The 18,445-nt window shown below is 31.5% G+C and overlaps 2 protein-coding genes across 3 annotated transcripts; both read right to left on the bottom strand.

The window, feature by feature from the left end:
- Nucleotides 1-5,952: 5,952 nt before the first annotated feature.
- LOC102602586 (uncharacterized) lies at nucleotides 5,953-6,779 on the bottom strand. The gene is made up of 2 exons (XM_006365085.2): nucleotides 6,650-6,779; nucleotides 5,953-6,530 (listed from the first exon to the last, which is right to left on the bottom strand). Exons 1-2 carry the CDS (start codon nucleotides 6,729-6,731, stop codon nucleotides 6,049-6,051), a joined length of 564 nt encoding a protein of 187 aa, XP_006365147.1. The 5' UTR covers nucleotides 6,732-6,779; the 3' UTR covers nucleotides 5,953-6,048.
- Nucleotides 6,780-8,407: 1,628 nt separating this feature from the next.
- LOC102602028 (serine/threonine-protein kinase CDL1-like) lies at nucleotides 8,408-13,236 on the bottom strand. 2 transcript variants are annotated; one of them, XM_006365083.2, is made up of 5 exons: nucleotides 12,868-13,236; nucleotides 11,649-11,917; nucleotides 11,281-11,470; nucleotides 10,783-11,174; nucleotides 8,408-9,167 (listed from the first exon to the last, which is right to left on the bottom strand). In XM_006365083.2, exons 1-5 carry the CDS (start codon nucleotides 12,974-12,976, stop codon nucleotides 8,736-8,738), a joined length of 1,392 nt encoding a protein of 463 aa, XP_006365145.1. In that variant the 5' UTR covers nucleotides 12,977-13,236; the 3' UTR covers nucleotides 8,408-8,735. The 2 variants fall into 2 exon arrangements, with proteins under 2 accessions (XP_006365145.1, XP_015159796.1); XM_015304310.1 differs by lacking the exon at nucleotides 12,868-13,236 and adding an exon at nucleotides 12,175-12,356.
- Between the last annotated feature and the right edge of the window lie 5,209 nt (nucleotides 13,237-18,445).

The raw sequence follows: 18,445 nt of genomic DNA, 5'->3' as shown, positions 1-18,445 counted from the left end.
TTTGGAACTAAATTAAATTAGAATTAATTTCATAATTAAAATTTAGATAATTGAAAATTGTTTGAAAAATATTATAAGTTACAATCTTTTTCATATAAACATAATAAGAAAAAATACATCTTAAATTGTTGATAAAAAATCATACAATTTAACTATCAAAAAGCGCAATATACCAAGTATAAAAAGAATCAAGAGAGTATGAACTTTCATCTTTATTGTTACCCCATAAATAATGGAGAAAAGAATACTAACGACAACAAATAATATGATAATCGAACGAAAAAAAAACAATAGGTAATCAAAAATAGAAGCAAAGAGAGAAGTAATAGAGATGAATGAATACTCATATTTCATTTCATTTGAATGAATAACAAGACTCTGTTTTTCAGTTTACAGAGAATGAGATATGAATTCGACAAATGTGTTTGAGATTATGAATTCACTACAGAAATACCATTTATCTAACTTCAATCAATTCGAGTATTCATCATTTCTTGAACTTGAACAATTTGGGTACTCTTCATTTCTTGAACTTGAATCAATTTGCGTATTCATCATTTCAGAATGCATCAAAAGTGTTTATTAGCTGCACCAGAACCAGTGTATCGTTAAATTAGTACCAAGAAATCAACAAAAAGAGAAAGAAGAATCATTCAGAAACATGGGAACATACTAATAATTTCATCAGCAACAGTATCAGTATCAGCATCAGCATCAGCATCAGCAAACCAGTCGAAAATCCGTTCATCCATTCTCTCTTTCCACAATAACAATTTCATGTAAATCCATTCAGCCACTCTCTTCGTTGATTTTTTTTTTTCTGTACAAAAAACAGGGGATATGCAATCGTTATGTGAGGAGTGAGATTTTATATCGACTCTACTTGTTAGTTAAAAGTCGGTTATTAATTTGTTAAAATGGGGAAGGCGCCAATTCTTTCCTTTTTTTTCAACTTCTAATTATTTTTAAAAAGTTACGTATATATTTAAATGATAATAATAATATTTTTTTAAGAAAGTATATTTTAATTTTAATGTTTTATTTGATTTTCTTCACTTATTTTGATATTTGTCTGAAATTAAATTATTTTAAATATAAGAAATTTGAAGTCAAATCAAAAGGAAACACAAAGAAAATAAAAGGAATAAATAAAATAAATTATAAAAAGAGAAAATATAATGAATGAAGTAAAGTATAGTCATATATATGTTGGGTTTTGGGTCTTTTTTTCTTTCTATGTGGATAAATAAAAGTCCACGGTATTGGGTTTCACTCCTTTCCTTTGTGAATAAATTTTGCTCACTTTTGCTCATAACCCCAGTATTATGGTGCATATGTAAGACTTTCTTTTAGGTCTTATTTTGGAAGAATCACAAGAGATTGAGAACAGCAGAAAAGTGAGAGAGTGCAGATTTTTGCATAAGCCCTAGTAGCCAATTTTAAATTGTGATTCCCGCTTCGTTTCTTATCCGATTGAGTTGATTTTGGGACAGCTTGTTCCTTTCAACTTATCTTTGATTGGGAACTGATAGAGGGTGATTTGGAGTCCTGTAGCTCCATATTTTTGCTCGTGAACAGTAGTTGCGTATTTGATGATTTTGCTTCTTTTATTTCTCTAATTTTTGGTGTTATCTTGTAGTTGTGTTGCTCATTAATTGGCACTTTATTGGTGCCCATTTTGGAGAACACTTTTGTAACTCTTGTTGATTTTAGTGGAGCTTTGGCCTTGTGATTTTTACTCTTCGCACCGAAGAGATTTTTCACGTTAAATTTGGCGTCTCATGTGTTGATTTATTTTGCTTGCTTGGTTGATTTGTTTGCTGCCCCAAACAGTGTTTTCTCTTGCATTATTTTGTCTTCTCTTGGTTCAGATAAAAGGGAAACTTTTGACTTGAGTTTTCTTCCGTTATTGCCCAGTCATGCACATTTATTTTGTGCTTGCCTTTCCCAACAATATATGTGAGAGAGCTTATGAAGAATTCATTTATCGCTACATTGATGGTTGGGGTGGACGGGATGCTTGATAACATGAATGACAGTGAGATTGAAGAAAATAAAGGAGTTGGCTAAGAAGATTGGATGTGTTGCAATGAAAAAACAACAGTAGATCAACAACTAGTATGAAAATTGGATACGTTGGCAATGACTTCATTCTTTTTTAGCAACTCTTTAATTACAATTTTTATATAGACTTCAATTCAAGTAAAACATTTTAAAGCACATATGAAAAGAGAATACATTAATGAAGAAGCTACTGACGGAAGTAACGGAGAAAAGAATACTAACAACGATAAATAATAAGATAATTGAAGGAAAAGGAACAAGAGGTAATCAAAATGGAAGCAAAGAGACAAGTTGAATCAAGTCTCTGTTATCAGTTTTGAGTTTACTTGTAGAGAAATATGTAGACTCTCTGTTTTGAGTTTAATTCGACAAATTCAGTACAAAAATACGTATCAATTTGAGTATTCATCATTTCTTGAACTTGAACAATTTGTGTATTCATCATATCTTGAACTTGAATCAACTTGAGTATCCATCATTTCTGTGAAAATTGTTATTTATCCATTGGATGATCATCAACAGATTCAGTAAAAACAGTTGAACACGCATTCGTCCATTCTCTCCTTCCATAACAACAATTTCGTCAACATCTTCAATCAATCATCAATTTTCTTCACTTTTTTTCTGTAAAAATGGGATATGTGATTCTTATGTGAGGAGTTAGATGTTATATATTCTACTTAGCTAGTTATAGTTAGTTAAATAACTAATTTGTTCAAATACTAGTGTATTACACTCTATGTAATTCTTACAGTTAAGATCATTTAGTGGGGTATATAAGAATAATGTATGTTATTTATGTAACTATATACTTCGGTATAGTATTCGATATTTCAGTATGTTATTTCTAAATATCAAATATCATATCGAATACTAAATAATTTAAAATGTGTACCATAATACCAAAATCACAGTATCGAAAATTTCAATATGGTATGTTAATTCGATATATGTCATGCCATGCCTACCCCCACCTACTGTTAGAAAAATGACTCACATATACCCTTGCGGTTACAAAAGTGGTTCACGTATACACTTATATCTGATGAAAGTGAAAAAAAGTAAATCCAAAATATATTTTTTATTTTTTTTAATAGGGGTATATTTGATCCTTTTCAAAAATGACTCACATGACTTCTTCTTTTTACTTCTGTAGTTAGGGGTGTTCACGGTTTGGATAAAAACCGATCCAAACCGAAAAATCAAATAAAACCGATTTTATTTGGGTTTGGTTTGGTTTGGTTTTTAGATTTTTTGAAAATCGATAATATTTGGTTTGGTTATGGTTTTATTCAAAAAAATCGAAGAAATAACCGAACCGAACCGATAAATTATATACATATATTTTATTAATATACATACTTAATATATTGTTTTTATAATCAATTTTAAAGATCTTATACATATTTTTATTAAAATTTCTTTATAATTTAGTTATTGAAAGCAAAAATGCCCAAGATTGAAAACATTTATCTTATTGATTTCATGTATCTGAGTGTCTAGGTCAATTCTTTGTGTGACTGAAAATGTTATTGTCTCTCCTTCTAGGCCAATATAGTGAATTTTAAAGCTTTATTGATAATAAATTCAGTGATCGAAAAGTTCAGTAATTTAAGTCATACTAACTATTTTTCATTTTGAATGGATTGTTGTCACTTTTTTCACATTTTGAATGAATTGTTTCTTTTATTTTTGTGTATGGTTAATAACCGAACCAACCAAATCGATACCGATAACCACCAAACCGACAAATGTATATTATATTTGGTTTGGTTTGGTTTTGATAATTTTAAAACCAATTAAATTGGTTTGGTTTTAATTTTGACCAATAACCGATCCAAACCGACCCGTGAACACCCCTATCTGTAGTTATCATTATTTGAGTTTCTTATTCTTATTTTTATTTTTCTTTCATATTTTTTTCAAAGAGTAACTAAAATTAATTACTTTCCAGATATATTGTAATTTTTTATAAATGTAAAAAAAATTGTGACATATATGATAAATTTTTACAAGAAAGTTAGTGAAAAAAATAAATTTGATCATCAAAAAGTAAATTTTAGAAGAATCAATTACTATATCTTTTTGAGCAACTCTTTAATTATAACTTTTCCATCGACTTCAATTTAAGTAAAAGATTTAAAAGCATGTATGAAAAGGGAGTACATTAGTTAAGAAGCTACGACGGAAGTAATAGAGAAAAGAACAAATATGATAATCGAACGAAAAAGAATAAGAGGTAACAAAATGGAAGCAAAGAGACAAGTAATATGGAAGAATGAATACTCATTTCATTTGAATCAAGACTCTGTTATCAGTTTTGAGTATCAATGAATACCTCCAGTAGAGAAATATGTAGACTCTCTGTTTTCAGTTTTGAGTTTAATTCGACAAATTCAGTACATCAATTTGTGTATTCATCATTTCTTGAACTTGAACCAATTTGTGTATTCATCATTTCTTGAACTTGCAGCTCCATTTCTGTGAAAATTGTTAGTATTTAGCTGCAAGAAACAGGGGAATCATTCAGAAATCTAATCATTCAGAAACAGGGGAATACCATGAGTGAATAACCAGTAGAAACCAAGGAAGACGATGATGCAAACCAAGAGAACAATAATCCACTTGGCGATCCGTGTGCCACGGGATTCATCACCACCAGCAATTGGGTAGAAATCCCATTCGGCCATTCTCTGTCTAATTCCTCTCATAAAGTATCAAGTGAGAACCAATAAGAATTAAACGAGGATGGTGCCATTGAATAGTTGTCGAATAAAAAAATGTGACATTCTTTTTCAGACGAATTAAAATAAAAAGGGCATCACATGAATTAGGATAGAGGGAGTGTGTGTATATATATATATAGGGATTCTAGTTCTTGGACAAAATTTCGAGAAAAATGAGGAAGATGATTCTTTATAAAGTTTCCACTAGCTTGGGCCCATTTCACATACCTGCTTGCATCGTCTCGCGAAAACAGGAATAATTCTCTGTTATGACGTCGTACAGATGAATAATTTATTATTGAAAACTAGAATCATAGGCCTTCAATTTGATAGGTCGTAGGCTCTCTAGATCTTTATAGATTGAGAGAAAAACTTTGAGATATTTGACCTAATTTTAGAGAAACTCTTAAAAAAAGAAACTTGCAATAACTCTCGCCAACTTTTATTTGGCAACTTGCTTATTTCAAAACTTAAAATACACTCTTGAACAATTCAAATAGGTCATACCATGTACTAATTTAGACATTCCAAAAAGGGTGGGGTGTTACGATACACCTTTTATTAAATATTGTAATATAAATTGTTACTTAAAGAAAATAATGATAGGACTCCCTCCATTCCTTTTTTAACTTATCACAATTCATTTCACGGGAGTCGATTCAACTAATTTTCAGAGCTAAATTAAAGTATAAGAAATTTAAAATTTTAGATATTCGAAAACAATATGAAAAATACTATAAGTTGCAATCTTTCTCATATAAATATGAAAAACTATACATCTTAAATTATTAATCAAAATACATGTAATTTTGACTCCCAAAAAATGCAATGTAATAGTAACTAAAAAGGTATAGAAAGACTATTTCCATAGACGCTTGATTCAAGTAAAACATTTTAAAGCACATATGAAAAGGGAATACATTAATGAAGAAGCTATGACGGAAATAATGAAGAAAAGAATACTAACAGCAACAAATATTACGATAATCGAATCAAAAAGAAGAATAATTAATCTAAATGGAAGCAAAGAGAGAAGTAATAGAGATGAATGAATACTCATATTTCATTTTATTTGAATGACTAACAAGACTCTGTTTTTCAGTTTACAAAGAATGAGATATGAATTCGACAAATGTATTTCTCATTTGTTGAACTTCCATAACAAAGAATGAGATATGATTTCTTGAACTTGAATCAATTTGAGTATTCATCATTTCTTGAACTTTCAGAGACGATACGAGATGAACTGGACTGTGATTCAGAGATCCGGCATATCAGTTCTGCCATTTTTGACCTTCAAGTTCAATTTTCTCCCTGGTACAAATGTAGGACCGTTCGCCTGTTGATACGGCGACGGTGATGCTGAAACTGATGGTGGATGAGCCAAAAAGCTGTGATAAACTGGACTGTGATTCAGTGATTCCGGCATATCAGTTCCGCCACTGTTGACCTTCAAGTTCGATTTTCTCACTGGTACAAATGTAGTGCCATTTGCCTGTTGATACGGCGACGGTGGTGTTGCTGAAACTGACTGTGGATGAGCCATAAAGCCGAGATGAACTGCACTGTGACGATTCAGTGATTCTGGCATATCAGTTCCGCCATTGTTGACCTTCAAGTTAGATTTTCTCAGTGGTACAAATGTAGGGCCGTTCACCGGCGGCGGTGTTGGTGAAACTGACGGTGGACGAGCTGATTCCGAAATGGGTTTTCCACGTTTCTTAAACACTCTGAATCTCGCTGTAAAATCATTTTAGTACAAAAAAAAACAATCAGTATTTGAAAATTCAAGAACAGAGAAAGAACCCCATGTATGAAAATAAAAAAAGAAGAGCAGAAAACAGAGACCCCATGCTTACCAAGGATGGAAAACAGAGACCCCACGACTAATAAGAAGATGACAACAGAGACCCCAATTTTGGACTTTCGACTTAGAGCCATTTTCACGGAGAGCCAAAGAGGGAAAATTGGTTATTGAGCTTTTCTTCTGTAAATTTTGGATCTCTGAAGAAGAAGAAGCAAATCTGAGCGGTTACTTATAAAATTCAGTTACTTAAAAAGGCGGCAAAATTCAGTTATAAAATATAGTTATTGGATGAATGGGAATGCAAAAGGGTGTATTCTCTAGTAATGTACTCCTTTATCCTAATTTTTGTAGCACTTTTAAGGATTTCAAAATTTAAATAAGGTGAGAGTGACTTTTGTGATGGATAAAATGACGAAAGCGAGATTGAGATAGTTTGGACTTGTGAAGAGGAGGTGCGAGAAATAGGTTACAGAGGGTACGAGGAGAGGCAAAGGTAGACTGAAGAAGTATCAGGGAGAAGTGATAAGACAAGATATGACCCAACTTTAGATTCCGAGGACATGAGTTTAGATAGGAGGGTGTGTAGGACACATATTAGGATAGAGGTTAGAAGGTAATGTAGTATTTGTCTTGCTTGGGATGGTTGATGTTTGTCGTTGTACTAGTGGTATTATTATTGTTTAGTGTGTTTCAATTATTGCAATATTGTATTGTTGTTTTGCGTCTTTCTGGTACAGTTTGTCGTACTTACGTGTTACTTGCTATATTTTCTTCACTAACTCTTTGTATTGGAAACAACCTCTCTACCTCAATAAGTTAGTGGACTAGTGTAAGGTTTGCATATATTTATTTGTTTTAATTAGGTGTATAAAAAAATATTTGTTTACTAAAAAATGTTCCACACTCTTTAGCTTTGTGAAATGGGAAATGTTTCGAGAGGGACTTGAGGGGTAGTTATGTCATTAATCAATCTAATGCATGTTTTGAAACCTTTTGTACTATTTAACTTAAAAGGTGGTAGACAAATAGAGATATTGCTTCCATAGACCTCAATTTAAGTAAAATATTTCAAAACACGTAAGAAAATGGAGTAACATTAGTTGAGAAGCTACAACGGAAGTAGCGGAGAAAAGAACACTGACAAGAACAAATAATATGATAATCGAACGAAAAAGAATATGGATGAATGAATAAATTTCCAACATCACTGTTATTCCAAAAAAAAAAAAAAGAGTATTAGCATCCTCCATTTTTCTTCTTGGAAGGACCTGTTCCTCATGCAAATTATTTTTTTTGGAGAACTATAAGCGGGGAGAATACATTAGTGAAAATAATAAAGAAAAAGAAGAATAGCAATAACAAATATTACGATAATCGAATCAAAGAGACAAGTAATAGAGATGAATGAATAGGAAGACGCTCTGTTTACAGTTTACAAGAATGTATGAAAAGGGAGTACATTAGTAAAGAAGCTATTGTGTTTTATTTTTTTGTTAAAATTTAAATCTAATTGAAGCTTAACCAAGTTTTCTTATTGCATCCAAAAGTTTTGGTGTTGGCTTTTCAAACTGTACCAATATCCACAAATTCTTTTGTAAAATTTAGTGGATTGACAAATAACGTATGTAACAATCAATGTACAAGCAGAAGGGATAAAAATGTACAAGAACCAGGTCTGTAACATATCTCCAAAAAAAATCGATGAAACAAATCTTGATTGTATTAAGAGAACTACAAGCGATAATTCTACGCCTCTATAAAACACAACAGAGAGAGAGAGAGAGAGAGAGAGAGAGAGAGAGAACTGAAATAGAGAGAGAGATCGATCCACGAGTGTCAAAGAAAAGAAGAATCAACTACAACAAGATGAAGAAGAACATGTTCCTATCAAGTGAAATAGTTCATCTTTCTTTCATCTTTATACCTTTGAAAAATCATATTGCATCTACACAACTAACTACCCTTTCCATTTACACAAATGCAAAAGGAGAATCTTTGTTTATAATACGTTAGAATATGTGCTGCACCTGTTATCATGTGACACAAAAATTGATAACAAGGCAAGTTTTTCTATTAGCTTAAACCCCGAAAAGGTTGGATGAGAATACCAGCAGTAGGAGGGGCACCAATTTGGTTCTTCAACTTAGTCCCTCTGAATTTGTTCTGTTGTGACGTTCAACGATAATGGGGCTCTTTTGATCGTCTATTGATCTCGTTCTGTTATGACCTTCAATGTTAATGGGGCACTTTTGATCATCTATTGATCTCGTTCTGTTATGACCTTCAACGTTAATGGGGGTATTTTGATCATCTATTGATCTTGATTTTCTAGAAGAAGAATTTTTACGTGATCGTTGGGGAGGCTGGGCTTCAGGGTCATACTTTTGGGAGGCAAGGTAGTTGAGAGCAGTGACAATATCAGCAATGAGAGGCCGCATATTAGGTTGCTCCTGGACACACATTGCAGCAATTGCAAGAGCTTGGTATAAACCCCTCACAGGATAATGACCTTCTAGTACAGGATCTGCCATCTGGTGGAATTTCTTCCGGTCTTTGAACAATGGTCGCGCCTGCAGAAGTAGAGTTATCATGTTAGATAAGTGCTTCATAAGCAGATTCTCGTAATCATTGGAAAAAAAGGACTTCCAAATATTATAGTTCACAGCAAGAAAATCTTAAACGCGTTTCTCACTGGTCTATTCATTTTTATGTCTACCCATTCCATTCTTTCCTGGGAGGCCGAGGAGATATCAACAAAGGTCCAGTCACATCCTATTTACGATTAACAGATCAGGTTTTGGGGCTCATTCTTCCATGCCAAATTGTCATATGTAAATGAGGCTACATATAAGCAATATTATTTTATAATTGCAATCAGCGGCAATTGGAATGATATGATTGAGTGCTCAACAAATAGAGGAAGTATGTTTCAGCACATAGTTCTTAAACACAATGAAAATAATAGTCTCCTTACAAGTCAGCGCATGGTGCTCAACTTAAGATATGTTTATTGATCGACTAGATTTTTGAAGCATACATCTGTCTTTACCCAAAAGAAATTCAAGTGGTAGCTATGTAAAGTTAATTATCAGTAATTAATGTATGAACTAACATAGCGTACAAATCAAAGGACTTCATCTGATATATCAGGCACAGCGGGGCTGAATAGATGCATCAATGATACAGAGACAAGAATACTTTACAAGCCATATATACCTGATAATCATGTCCAAAAAGCTAGTAGTGATGTGTATCACTTATTTCTGTATTTTATTTCTTACATTTTACTTGATGAATCTGTGTTGCAATATAATTTTCCAGTCACTTGTCAAGATTCTGAACTAAAAACTCTAAACCACTATGATGTTTAAAAGGCACGAATGCAATAACGACCTGATTAAACCAATGCAAGATTCTTAAGTGAGGCCGCATATGGCCATGTAAAAAGGATACGGGGAAAATGTAGACCTTGACCTTCACACCGGAAAAATATTGGTAGAATTGGCTTCTTAGTAAAAGTAACATTCTATAGTTGCTCATGGATACTTAAATATAGGCCATTCTGGACAGCCCAGCCAGCACGACATCAGTTTCTACTTTCTAAGGCCGCCCATATGTACATGACTACCCCACACTCCACACCTTTCAATATGACCAAAAATGAAAAGATGACTCAGATAAGTCAGTATCAACTCTTTCAAGCACGAAGCAGAAAACTTGTCGCCTAAGAACTTCTAAACTGTTATGTATAATAGGCATTCAAAGGGGTTTAAAAAGGTCTTGGATTGCTACAAATCTACATTCATTGCCTTATGTTTTAAGGTTGGATGCTCAGATTTTGTAGCATAATATAATATCAGAGCTTAACTCTAGCAAACTCATCCTCACAGTCGTAAGTTCACATTGATTAAATCCAGAGTGAGATTACAGATGCGGGAGGGTAAAATTTATATGTCCGGTATAAAAGGCATAAAAGGGGGTTTACACAAGTCTTAGGCCACTCTATTTATTACCTTAATATTTTGGGGCTGATGCTCAACTTCTTTTACATAAACCACAAACAAGAAACAGGAGTGGACAAACCCTGTCTTGTCTGATAAAAAGTAATAAAGGAAAAATCATGTGTTATAACAGCATAACCACACAAATTCACATTTCGCAGATGAAGAGACAAAGACATCTTACCCAAGCAACAAGGTTTTGCTCGGTAGCAGATCTAGTATTGTCGATTGCTTTCCTGCCAGTAATAATCTCCAAAAGAACAACTCCAAAGCTGTAAATATCTGATTTGAATGTCAGTTGGCCAGTCATAGCATAATCTGGTGCACAATATCCATATGTGCCCATCACTCTAGTAGAGACATGGGTTTTGTCTCCAAGAGGACCCACTTTAGCCAAGCCAAAATCAGATAACTTTGGATGGTACCCCTCTCCAAGCAGAATATTAGAGCCCTTCAAGTCACGATAAATAACAGGCGGTTTCATTTTGTCATGCAAATACTCCAGGCCCCTTGCAGCACCTGCAGCTATCATCATTCGGGTGTTCCAATCAAGGCGTTTTTTATCTGACCAAGGGTCTGCAACATACGTTTATCAAGGCCAAGAAAATTAAAATTTGTTGGAAAGTAAGAAAATCCAAAAAAACAAATCTTTTCAATGGTATTTCTTCAGTGTACGGCATACCATGTAAATGGTCTTCTAATGAACCAAGAGGCATGTACTCGTAGACCAACACCCTATGATGTCCCTCGACACAATAACCAATTAATTTGACAAGATTGGGGTGGTCAGCCATACTTAAAGTGAGTACTTCCACAATGAATTCCCTGTTGCCCTGACATCCATCCGGATTGAGTTGTTTGATGGCTACAACCTTCCAGAAAAAAAAAACAGGCCTCAGCAAACAAACCAATTATCCTTAAAAACAACCACTTATGAGAACCAAGAAAGAACAAATACACGAAAGCTTCAAAACAGCAAGAGAGCCATGCAAGCAATCTCCTACAAGCAGCAAATTTTGATTAATCTAACAAGAACGGAGTCGAGCTGACCTGACCAGTATCTGCCAAAAAACCTTTGTATACTTTGCCAAAGCCTCCTTCACCCAAGAAGTAGGCTGCTTTAAAATTTTCTGTTGCGGCCACCAGTTCATTAAATTTAAACGCCCGTGCCCTATTCACTCCATTAATTTTAATTCCATCAGTTTCCCCATCTCGGGGAATGCTACTACTACAATTGCCATCCATCCTAGTAATAGATTGGTTTGCATTTTCAGGCTCTTCCTTCTTCACAACTTTATTTTCACTCGCCTTTAGTGTATCTACACCATAAAAAAAAAAGACACCAAAAACCATTAGGATTGAAAGAAAGTGAGGCCCATTTGAAGAAGAAAACGACATGAATAAGCACATGGATAGTAAAAGCCAAAGTTTGCTGATTCTCACATAATAGTATACCAAGATGACCTCAATGATTACATAATCTAAAAGGAAAGGAAGAGTTCTTGAACACAAAAGACAAAACAAAGAAAGAGACTTTCAAATTACATTACAGCAAGATATTATACTTCAGTGGTACCTCAACAATCAGCAGCATCAAAACCAAAACCAACACCAACAACATATTCATTGTAGTCCCACAAAGTGGGGTCTTTGGTGGAGAGGGTCGAGTGTACCCAGACCTTACCCTGCCCTCAAACGTAGAGATGTTGTTTTCGATAGACCCCCAAGCTCAATAACAGAAGTACAAGAAACAACATAAACTACAAAAAACAACAAATAATCGAAGGACCATCAAAACCATCCATCCAAAAAAAAATCATAAATAATTAAATTAAATAAATAGAAAAAACCCAAAAAGTCAAAAGTTCCAAAAGATGATGTCTACAATTGTTTGTACACTAGATACTTCCTAGAAGACACCCCTCAAATCAGAAATTAGACTTTTTTACAGATAAAAACAGCACCGACGCATCAAGAATTCAACTTTTTCTTCTCTTCTATCAACAATCAACAAGCCATCAGCAATTTCAACAATACCCATTAACAAAAAAGCAATCAAATCATAGATGCATGCAATAATCAGATGAACAAAAACCAAAAAATCAGTAAAAAGGGCATGAAATTCCATACCCAAAAAATCATTTTTTAAGCAAAAAACTCAATCATCGATTAATTTCCAACAAACCCCACATTGAATTTTCCAAAAGGGGGTAAAATTATTCCAATCAGAAAAATGGGTAATCAAACTTCATGTTAAAAAAAAAAAAACCTGATTTGGGGTTTGGTTGATCATCCCTTTTGTATTGATTATTGGCTTGGATTCTCTTTCTTTCTCGTTTCGTCATAGATGGATCACCAGAACAAGGGAAACAACCCATGGCTTCCACTTTCCACAAATACCAAACAAACTAGTAAAACACTATATATTTCTCTCTCTATATCTATATATCTATATATCTATATCTATATATCTATGAGTATGAACTTTCTTCTCTTCTTCTTCTTCTTCCTCCTTTTTTCTGAGAAGAAACGAAAGCCCCCAAAACAAGAAGAGTTACAGAACTTTTTAGCTTAGAGATTTTTGGCTTTTGGTGAGAGAGAAAAGGAGAAAAAGGAAGAGAAATAGAAAGAAGGAGCTTCTTCTTTAAGTAGTAGTAAGTACAATGTTTTGGTTTATTTTATTTATTTTTGGTGCTAATTAAGTGTAACATTTACTAATTGGGGTAATCCAATCAACAACTTCAACATGTCATACAAGGGACTTTTAGGTCTTTTTGTGTCCCTATTTTGTATTCTTGTCTTTTCTCCTTCTTTTACTTTTTTTCCTTTTTTGAATTTTCATTCGGTGTTCGGAGCACATATGGGAGATACGATTAAATTTGAATTGCACACCGTATGACTTATTTCAGAGTGGTGCTTCTAGGGGTGGCACAATTGGACGGGTTGGATTAAATCTGGGCAGGTCAAAATGGGACAAGAGAAAAAACGGGTCAAGACTCAATCCAACTCAAATTTGTTTGGGTCAAAATAGGTAAGGAAACGAGTAATAACCCCATCCGTCCATTTTTTACTAAATTTTAATAGCTTTATTTGTTATTTTATAAGCTTTCATTACCTAATAAAAAAAAAAATCTTTATTATAACTATATATAACATATAAAATCAAAAAAATTAAAAATATATTGATGAGATTTCTCAAAAATCAATTTGGGTTACATATCAACTCAATTTTTAATGGGTTGAAATGGATTGAGCTAACAAATGGGTGGGAACCAACTGAAACCAAAATGGGTTGGGTTTGATTTTGCTACCCCTAGGCCGTAAGTGATTCCAACATGATTTTCTCCATATCCAAAGCTGTAAATTTGAAACCTCTAGTTAAAGTGGAGCAATCACACCATTGCACCACACATCCATGTTGGTTCTTCTTTTACTTTCTAAAGATTGATTTGGTAGAGTGTATTAGAACAATGTTGAATAGAGGGATCGTTTAGCCACGTGTATAAAAATATTGCTAAATAAATTGTATTAGTTATATTTACATTATTTCTTATGCATTATTTGATTTGATGTATTAAAAATAATATGCATTATATAAAATTAAAAAATTAAAAAAAAAACATATTTACACACAATTTTTTTAAATTAGATTTTTTGTTTCCAATTTCCGTTCTCAAATTCTCGTTCAATTTATTAATCAATAAGCTGCCTTGAATATAATTATAAAATAACAATAAAAAAAACTTAGATTTTGTTTTTGCTTAAAAATAGGGTAGCCTCAACTATTCCACTTTTGTTTACTCTATTTTGAAAAGAGTTATTCTGGTCAGATAGAATTCAAAATTAAAATTTTATGAAATTCAATAATTTATTAGAGTAATTATTATTTAATAAATTTTCTTATATTAATATTTCACATTTAATATGTTGAATTACTCGGCTACGCGGAGAGTAAAATCGGCGAGCCGGCGCCGATCATAACGTAGTTTGACTTTCAAAATAAGCCAATAAGATATTGACACATGGAGATTAGAGAATTATTGTTTTTTTAAATTAATTGTGGTTTAAGTTTTGACCAAACAAACAAGAGTCAGAGAATTTTCAGAATTTTGGCTGAATTTAAGGAAATACAAATACTAATATATTATATTTAGTACATAAATTAGGATAAAAATATATATATTAGGATTGCGTATCAATCAGTTCGGTTGTGATTTTGAAAAAAATTATAGTTCGATTTATTGGTTATTCATTTATAAATATGTTAACTGTTACAGAAACATTAAGATATTGATTTATCGATTCTTGATCGTTATTAATTTGGTTATATGTTTAATTGTTAAGATTTGATACAAAAAGATTCATTGAAAATCACTTTAGAAATAAGGTGACAAACCAAATGAAATATACACTTGAGTTGAGTCGTCATTGACATATTGCACCTTGATCAAAAGCAAATACATGCACATAGTTTTCTTCCATTGTTTTTTCTTAGGAAAGAAGAAATGGGGAGGGAGTTATAACTGTGGGGAGTCGAATCCTCATAAATAAAGTAATCAATCAATAAGCGATTAAAATTTCACTTAAAATCGTTTTTGTGAACCCAATGAGATTCGAACTTGCGTTCACTTTTATTTATAAACTACATCAAAAATACATGTTCATTTTACATGGCTCACTATATCAAAAAAATAAATGTTTCCTTTAAGTAACTATATACAGTAATAGTAAAAATCAAATTTAATGTTTCAAATCATTATTTAAAAAGATTAATTTATAAGATGTTTGGCCAAACTTTTGGAGAAAATAAGTCTTCCTGAAAGCAGTAAAAAATATTTGTCAAAAGCTAAAATATATTTTTCTCTAAAAGCATTTTATTGAAAAGTGCTTTTTTTAAATTAAAAAAATACACTTAAAAACACTTTTAATAAAATTTAGAAACACTTTAAAAAAACTTATCAAACATTAATTATTGACATTTAATTTATATCCCACTGTATATTACATGACTGAATTTATTCCAAGTTCCAACTACCACAAAATGATATGACATTTAATTTACATCAGTCGAAACTTAAAATAAATCTAATCCACAAAAATCTAATTTAAATGTACAAAAACCTATTTCCCCAATTATTTTCTAAAACAATATACTCAATTTAAGATAACTATTTTTAGAAATCACAATAAATAATTTGCGAGAAAAAAAGTATTTCAACATCAAAATTAGGTATATATCAAGGAAAATATCATTCAAACATAAAAAAGATATTCTTCTCCAATATTATTATTTCCCTGACAAAAGTATACAGAGAATATATTATATTATATTAGAAAGAAAATTCATTTCCAATTTCTATGGTTCTTCTTTCAAACTTTTCCAAGAATAAGACGTGCACTTTCATTCCCTTACAACAAATATAATTAAAAAAAATATAATGTTTTCGCCAATTTGGTAAAAATATGCAGTCCCTTCCACACACGTGGGGAACATATATTTTTCCAAGATTATAAAAAAAAGGTTATACACATAGTCCATGTTATCATACGTCTACTTCTTGATCTGTCGGTTCACCAAATCACTACTATTGTAGCACTAATAAAATTAGTCAATAACATGCCATAAAATAGTTTATACATGTATGGTGGTCGTGGAAGAGTAGGTACTCGATATTTCTTTATTCTTAATTAAATATGGTGAGTGATAAGTCAGACTTCTTTTTGTAGTTAAACATTTTCATTAAGAATCGGTAAGTCAAGGATTTTGAGTTATTTAGAGATATCTAAGGGTATGACCTAGTGATCAATAATGAAGTGATTGAGAATCATAAGTTCTCGTATTCAAATCTTATAGTAGAGACATAAATATTAGGTGATTTGTTTCCATTTTTCTTAGCATCGGTGGACAGATTTATCTGATATCTATTACTGGTGGGAGATGAAATGTATCTCGTGAAGCCTTGATAGATAGAATCACTTGCTATCCGTTGTTGTTGCTGATAGAAGGTTGAAAGTATCTCATAGAATTAGTTGTACACAAGTTGATTCAGACACTACAATTATCAACAACAAAAAATAGTGAATTTAAATTTTAGATATATATAAAAAAACATCTTACTATGTAAAATAATTTTTTTTATACATAATATTAATCAAATTTTAAAATGAACATCAAACATTGAATTGGCAAACTAAAAATATATAGTGATGAACCTTCATATTCTAGAAGCTCTACCGGTCCTTCCCATTTTTCAAAATCATCTAAACACGTCGTATTTATTTTTCGATCTAAATATGGATATTATTTCTTGAATATTTTAAAAATTAAAATTTCTATATTTTGAATTATATGGAAGTACTCTATATAATTAGCACACTTTTTATAGTTAAAATTACTTTAAAATTGGAACTAAAGATTGATTTGCTGTCCATATTGTAAAAATAATGTCAAACTTTTATGGGGAAAAAACATTGGCATAACAAAGCTAAAATCTTTAAGAGGGCAACTATATATCTTTTATGCTAGATTATTTGTTAGTGAATATAATCAAAGTAATAAGTATATGAATAATAGATTATAAAACAATGGATAAAAGATATAGAGTGAATCTTATTATATTATTTTTTGCATAATTGTCTAGCAACGTCACGTGTCACCTTATGATACGTTCGGACTTAATTTACACCATAACTTTGCGTAATTGTTTTAACCATCAATTTCTTATTTAGACAGTAATCTTCAATTAGATGTGCTTTTTGGCACCGAAAGTAAATTACAGAAACAGAAAGTATTAATTAAATGTAATAAAGAAACTTTTTAGAGTGGCAACAAATAAAGGATTAAGCCTAACTGCTTCTAATTAATTTCTTAACCGTTCATGTATTAATTATTAATTAAAGGAGTTTGATTAATGCTTATACTTGATTAACTTCTAATTATGAAGTGACAAATAAGTGGACATGTGTGCTTATGTCTAATTAATTAATATATAGAAGATTTTAATCAACTTTTTAGTCGTGAACGATAAGTTGCCTATGATTAAGACACTAATGACTAGGATTTTCACTAGCTAATTAACTCTTTTATTTTAGCAAAGCGTTAATAATAGGTGGGGAATACTAATTTTAATTTCTTATTTAGAATAGTAATTGAAAGTGACCGATGAGTGATGACAATAATTTACTGAGACGTGTTTTGTATGAATGAAGTCATTCTTTAAGAAAATGTTTTTCGTTAAAATATTGTTTTTCTAATGTTTCGTTAATTGAGAATAGTTTTCATATTTTATAATTATTTTAACTTTTAATTTTATACCACTTGCTCTGACCAATATTTGCTACGATTTTATCAATCCTCAATACTAAAAAAAAACTCATCAAAACACCATTTGATAAATTTGTTAAATTTATTATTAATATTTAATTTCTATTATATAATTTTTGAAAAATATTTTTGACTCATCAATCAAATACAAAAAACATTTTCCATGAAAAGTGGATTTAAATAGTTCATTTGATTGGAAGCTTTTACAAGTATTAATGGAATGTCTTTGTTTTGAAAATGACTCTCAATAATCAACAAATTTAAATAGGAAAATGACTTTTCATATAGATTTTCTGTAGATACTACGACTAAATTTTGCAATTTTTTTTTCCATTTTTTAAAAAGATTTGAACGAATGAAATTTTTTGTCACTCAATTAATTTCACTTTTGGAAACTTTTGGAACTTGTCAATTGACATATATAGTTGTATTATCATAAAAAAGAAAAATGATGCAGTGGATGAGATCACTTATTTCTTGATTATAGATTTTGGGTTCGAGCTCATGGATATGAAAAATCATC

Source organism: Solanum tuberosum, unplaced genomic scaffold (assembly GCF_000226075.1).
Source record: "Solanum tuberosum cultivar DM 1-3 516 R44 unplaced genomic scaffold, SolTub_3.0 scf00529, whole genome shotgun sequence".
Classification (NCBI taxonomy): Eukaryota; Viridiplantae; Streptophyta; class Magnoliopsida; order Solanales; family Solanaceae; genus Solanum; species Solanum tuberosum.
The sequence above is the reverse complement of the archived record's forward strand: the minus strand, read 5'-3'. Positions and strand labels throughout refer to the sequence as shown.